Source organism: Crassostrea angulata, chromosome 3 (genome assembly GCF_025612915.1).
Source record: "Crassostrea angulata isolate pt1a10 chromosome 3, ASM2561291v2, whole genome shotgun sequence".
Classification (NCBI taxonomy): domain Eukaryota; kingdom Metazoa; phylum Mollusca; class Bivalvia; order Ostreida; family Ostreidae; genus Magallana; species Magallana angulata.
Window position 1 is genome coordinate 9281936 of NC_069113.1, and position 7061 is coordinate 9288996.

The 7061-nt window shown below is 33.5% G+C and overlaps 1 protein-coding gene across 1 annotated transcript; it reads right to left on the reverse strand.

Moving 5' to 3' along the window:
• Nucleotides 1-2464, reverse strand: LOC128176680 (uncharacterized). Its single transcript, XM_052843176.1, has 2 exons — nt 2344-2464; nt 1-1340 (listed from the first exon to the last, which is right to left on the reverse strand). Exon 2 carries the CDS (start codon nt 1319-1321, stop codon nt 461-463), a length of 861 nt encoding a protein of 286 aa, XP_052699136.1. The 5' UTR covers nt 1322-1340; nt 2344-2464; the 3' UTR covers nt 1-460.
• Nucleotides 2465-7061: the final 4597 nt, after the last annotated feature.

The window sequence follows — 7061 nt, forward strand, 5'->3', positions numbered from 1 at the left end:
TGATTTTTGACTAGTTTTATTCATGTTTATAGATGAATGTACATGCACTTTAAGCACAACAGTCTTACTTACATGTATAAGTTTACAAAAATATCTCTACCAGAGATAAAACTGAAAATGATTACCTCTTAAGAAGAGAAATACTAAGTACATAATGTACAACTTAAAACATGTTAATACATGTACAAATAAATTCATTATGCAAAACAAGTTAGCTGTTTAATGAAAATGGTCAACATTTCATCATTTATTCAGCTGTTGATCAAGGCAAGCAGGTCTACACAGCATACATGTTGGAATTAAGATACATACCAATCTATGTACACCTTGCAGTAATCAACACACTATTGCACTTAAAAGGAATACAAATGATAAATAAAACTGTTCAAATCTTACAAAATCATAACCAAGTTTACAAAATAAAAACCGGGAGAACAACAAAAAATCAACACAGGTCCTCCTAGCTGTTTTTCATAACAAGACCTTGTGAGCAAATCGCCATGGTAACAGCTTGATTAATCAAACTATTCTGGTCTGTATTTTGAAGCGTGGAATCTCCCAGGCTTGTTTCTTTTTCATTCACTTTAATGACAATAGGTTGTGGATCAGATGAATATTGTCTGCTTGTATCAGATCTAGAAGCTGCATTTTCTCCCATGCTTGAGAGGACAGTACCTGACGAAGAAGTCATTAATGGATTAGTAAGTTGGGCTGATAAACCTCGGGACTGAATTGCATGAGAAATTCCAAAGGTCTCAATTTCAGTTTTTTCTCTTTTAAATACATCTGCCTCTGTTTCAGGAGAAACTCCCATTTCTTCCAATGTCATATTGATGGCATTGTCTACAATGGACTTAGCAATGTGTTTACTTTGCCATCTGTGCAAATTGTAAGTGTTCCTATCTCTGGCAGGAACCACTGACACATTTGAATTTTGTCCTGGAGAGTGCTGTGATGTATCAAAAATATCATTCTCGATGCTTTGACGAGGATTCTGTTGCTGAAAGTTGGTACTTATGTCAATATCTGCAAATAGTAGCACTTGGTTTCCACTTAAACTGCCAATACTGGCATCTGTGGAGTCATCACTTTCAACATCACTTGAATCTAGATTTCTTTCAAGAGGTATTTCTCCATTATTTGGAAATAGCTCATTATGACTGCAGCTTGCATGTTCATTTGATGGATAGTCCACATCACCAGATGAAGATAATCTTGCCTTTTTACAAATACTCGAATCCCCTGAGGTTGGTCCTTGATGTTGATTTTTAGAAAGAGTTGATGGTTCCTTCCTTTTTGGTGGATGGGGTCTTGAATCCATCCCACCTTTTAACAATGAACTGCAATAGATACAATCATGCCATAAATTATATTATAATTAAATCAAGACAGTAAATAATAAACAGAAGAACTTTGAGGAGAGGAACAATAAGTTGATGACTTTTTTTCCAATCCTTTTGGTTATTATCAATTAAATATGTTCAAACCAATTAAATCATGTTACGATATGAAGAACACATAAAAATTATGTAAAAAAAAAATTCTTTAACATTGCAGTTGCATACAAAATTAAGAAAATGTGCTCTACAGGACTATGACCAATTCATGCCAAGTACCATTTCTTACCAGTGCATTATTACGTCATTTTTTGTATATAATAATTTCTGTGTTGATAAAATAATATTACTATGTACTGGCGAGAAATGGTACTTGCCGAAAATTGGTCTTAGGCCGGCACAGTTAGAAGATATGCAATCACCTGGCAGTCACCATGTATATTATAAATGAGTTGGATCATACACACAGACATACATATGTACAAACATCTGGTGCACTTTTGTAATTTAATCTTAAACTTATGGGCGATGATATGGCACAATCAAGTATCGATAGTTCTCATTATACATGCATGACTGTGTAATGTGACCAGTATAATCTGTATGGGTTGTGCTATGACATTTTTGAAAAGGTGTTTTCTTTAACATATAGTATCCAGAATGACATGTCAACGGGTATTTTCCTTAAAAACTTGCTCATGCAGAAACTGTTCATCCAGTTAAAATTTAAACCATATTGACAAATCTAACTGACAAAGGATGTATACTGTATGTTAAATTGGAGACAAAAATATTGCTCAGTTTAATTTTAAAATTTTTAACATAACTTATATTGAATGTTGTTTCTAAATATTTAAGTCTGCAATATTGAGACTAGCGGTAGTAGTCTTTTGTTTACATTTTTTGTTGCCATCTGTTTGCGATTTCAGTGGTAATCAAAGTCCAGCGATCCTTCATATTTATCGGAGACGTTGAGGAATTGATCTGAAAAAGTCAAGATACTTACTTTGGCTTTCTAATGAATAAAACCCCCAAGTCATTAAGGTTCCTTATTTTCACGGAATCTCAAAATATTTTCAGTACATTATCAACCATATTTATGCATATAAAGTAGTCAACCAATCAGTGAACGTGTTACAATTCATGGAAAATTTGGTAACTCGTTCCATTAACGTTTCGTGTTCTACTTTTAAAACGATCAGTTGCAAGCGATTAAAGATTAGAGATGGTTAATTTTTTTTAAGCCTAAGATAAACTGAGAAGTCTGAATTTACATACATGTTTGCTTACTTCATGTTTATTGCGATTTAATAAGAATATTGTTTGAATAATAATGATATTCGTTTTGATTTAGATGAACGATTGCACAATCTAAATCTGACATGTATTAATTAAGGTGGTATCTGTTGATATTAATGTGGATTAAAGTACATTATAATAAGAATACTTTTAGAATTTTTAAATTTGACAATATTTAATCAAAAATAGCTTTTGAAAATATTTGGAGAAGTAAAAAAATGTAAAACTCCCATCAAGATTCGAACTCTTGTCGTACAGATTTGAAGCTAATCTCTAAACCCACTTCGCTACGCTGTTGAATGACAATATTGGGAAAGAAACTACTTATATAATTACACTTCATTTTATTGTTAATTTCAATAAACAATACGTCACAACATGGAGGAGTCCCGTACCACCTTAAAATACTGTCCTGATACTTTTTACGGCGGGTATTATCCTCCGCTTATACACATACATGTTTCATGCGCGGATTCAGAACATTTTTCAGGAGGGGGAGGGTCCGAGTGATAAAACGTGTTTGCCAGGGGGAATGGGGGGGGGGGGGGGTGTTCCGATGCCTTTTTTCCGTAAAGGACTGCGAACGATAGCATTGTCTAGCCGCCTAAGTAAAGGTCATTTTTTGATAATTGTCTAATTAAATTTATTTTTTATAATAACGTAAATTCATTAAATATAAATGATTTGGTCAAACCAAGTCGGAGAGATAACTTTGTATTTTGAGTTAAAATAGCTCAATTCATAATAGAAACTAACGGAAAGCGGAATTTTTATTTCAAAATCTCCCCCCCCCCCCCCCCCTCCGGTGGTGGAAACAAAAATTTCTTTTGAGGGGTTTTATATATTGTTATTTAGCATATTTATACCAAAGGGTTTGTTGTTTCACTGGGGGGGGGGGGGGGGGGATATGACATGGGGGCAGACCAAATACATTCCAAGAAAAGCCGCATTTTGCTTTGTAACGTTTAAAAAAATAATTAATAATTATGAATTAAAATTTTACTTTAATATAAAACGTAAACATATGATTATTAAATTTTTATGCTCGTATCGGCCACTAAATAATATTTTCCTCACTCATAAAGACCGATTTCAATGAATTTTTTCACCCCCCCCCCCCCTAAGCAAAACTTTTGTTTAAAGTTTTCTCTGCAGCTTTCAGTTCAGAGAGAATGTTTTCAAATTAATTGCATTATTCATGAGTTTTAATGTGGAAGTAGCTACCAAGGCTAATTAATAATATGAGTACAAATTTTATTTTGATATGAATTAATTAGGATTTGATCATACTTTTTAGTAGATAACTTTGTTTTTGAATATCTGACAGAAATTCCGAAATATTTACATGTAATATGTAGGCGGGAAAGGGGCGATAGCGTTCGCATGCAGTTTTTTTTACTATGTTAATCCAATTTAATAAATATGAATTGTCAAGCCCCCCCCCCCCCCCCCCCCCCCGACCCTCCGACCCTCTAGATTTGCGCATGCATATCATAGAGCCCACAGTAATTAAATCTTGCGCGCATCAAAAAAATTTACGCATTACACCAGTATATGGAGAAAAAAATGAATCTATACAATGCCGGTTAGAAAGCGGCACATCCATTCTACTCTCTGAACTTAATGCGATATCCCTATAGGTCTATAGACTAGAATTTGACTTGGCATTAGGTACTTACATGTATTAATTCTACGGCAGAGAACATTGTACAATAATACATTTAGTACATTGTATTAGTTTAAGGGTTACACAAACTTTGTACCAGGGATTTTTAAAAAAAGAATCTTATTCAGGACTATCAAAAAAGTGTCTTTGTAAAATTTCCTATAAATCCAGGAAAATATGCGAAGCTTCTAACAAAGCAATGGTAAATAAATCTACTCTGACTAATTCATCTCGTGTCATGAATAAGCTTGAAATATTTTTACTAATTGTCCCGGAATGTTTTCCATAATTTGTAAACATTGCTGACAGAAATCTGATAGCACCAAAGGTATATAAAACAAACACAGCGGTTTGGCATAATAAACCAGGGGCGAGATATTGTCTGACGGCCCGTATCTTGTTTATTTTTCTTTGTCTTTTATTTATTACACACGAACGTGCATGAGGCCTCCGAATTTATGGGCATGTACACTCGTCCTTAGTAATGGAGTGTAAATCGGTTCACATACCCAATAAAAGAGTTTTGATGATATGCCATTTAATCAAAATCAAGATAAAGTCGTACCGTAACGATAATCTTTGGAAGTCGCACACCAGTCGTGTGCTTCATTTTAGACAACAGACTATCCAAAGCTGAACCTACAAAATCTGCAAGAAATTTTAAGTAATATATTTATAGCCTCGAGGATTGAAAACATTGCACCACAGCTGTATAATATATTCTTGAGAACAAATCACTGGAATCAAGTGTAACTGTGCTGATTCAAACAAACCTAGGGAAATAAACTCTTCAATTCTCTTGCCAATCTTCGATAACAACAAGTGAACTTTAATTAAATATCTTAAACCCTTTTCATCATCAACTCGCTCCAATATGAAATTTTCCAAGATTTCGTGAAGGTTATCTCTTAAACAATAAATATATGCAACCCAACAGAAACAAATCATACAAATCTTGCCAAAAAATGGAGAGGTTTTTCAATACGTTTTGTTTGGCATTTACCACCCGGGGCTCTGGCAACGAGGGACGCGACACTTGGATTCTAAGAATTATTTCCATAAATTTGAAGCTGTGTGGGGAATCCTTTGGAAACGAAATCTCGGTAAAAATGTTGATTAGAAACGGTGCAAAAATATATGATATACGACGCTACATTATGGGAACCTTTTCTCGCCTCCAACAATAGAATAAAATGATATATTGTTCATTTCATGTTTTTAGTTTTCCCTGGCAAAACAGTGAACGCGAAACATCATTTTGATGATACATTGAAGCAGGTTTAAAATATATAATGATATTCGACCGACTGTATCTTCTCAAACAAGCTCTTATACCATCCATTGCAATGAAACTACTTTAAGATAAGACGCGACCTATCTTCTTTCTCCTCCCCTTTTTTCTATCCCCGAATTGTGACAATTATACTTCTATTAGGATAAATTGTTTCAATTGATGGAGAAGATATACTTTGCCTTTATTTATTAGCATTCAATTGCATTCTGCATGCAATTAAAAAAATCCAAAATATTATAACTCCAAAAATATCCCGGTAATGTACCTTGATTTTTTGGCATAAACAGCTTTAGATGCAATAATTAAGGAGTTAATTTAATGGGAGTAAATGTTTAAATTTTTTTATCTAAACTTTAGAAACGTATCGTGCGTTCTGAAAATCAAATATTGTTGGTGTAAAAATAATGTTATTTGATTAGTTTATACACACTTTGTAGTATTGATTTATCTATGAATATGTACATGTAGGATTAATTTCCAGTTTCACGACTGTTGATATACTCTGAATATACCGGAAAAAATCAAGTAGCATTTCAGCAAGAGCGAAAGATTCTCAAATGGACGCACAAAAACTGTACCGCTCAATCAATTCCAAAATAGAAATAATATACATGTAGAAAGTAAATAACGGGCAAACTTTTTAATAGCTTCAAATCAATTTCTTTGGAGCATGGGAAAGGACCCCCGAGAAATAGACGTGTTTCAAATTTTCTCTTTCATGTTATGATTCAATCTATGATACAATGCAGACCATGGTTCCATGATGTTGTTTAACAGTCGTCTAATCGGGTCTCACGAGGGAAAAAACCCAAACACTCCGCGGGCTTCTAATGTCTTACATTACTTTTCATAGAGTTAATCTCCAGCGAAAGATAAGACAATGTTTTTTATTTGGATTTAAACAGTTTTGATTTATGCTTAAAAAATCAAATTTTTGAAGTTTAGAAAATATATCTGATAAAATCTTGACAGCTATATTTCGACTTCTACATGTATTATTTTAGAGATTGTCGCTTTGGAAAAAATATAAATGTATAAGTAAATAAAAAAATAAAAAGACATAAATGGCTGAAATACTACAATATGTTCATGTATATACATTTGATAAGATTAATTAAAAACAAAACCGAACAATGGCTCAGTATTTTTAGTTTCTACCTAGTCAAAGACTTATGGTAGTAAACGCCCCGCATTTTTTGTGAAATGATAGCTTACGTATGTTGGTACTTTAACTCAATCTAAAAACCATACACATATGTGACGAATTTAACCCCCATGAAAAATACCTCAAACTGTAATCAAATTCTACTCGAAATGTTCAACCTCCCATTAGCGCATGATTATGCCATAGTCTTGTAATAAATGATGATGATCAGGTGTATAGAAATACCCTTGATCTCGCCCGGCAAAAGCTTCTGGATTATATTCCAAGTCGTTTGTATAAACCAAGATGAATTATGGGGTG

What these genes read in the sequence shown, in the direction of transcription:
- LOC128176680 (XM_052843176.1), bottom strand. Translation starts at nt 1,321, where the DNA reads ATGGATTCAAGACCCCATCCACCAAAAAGGAAGGAACCATCAACTCTT.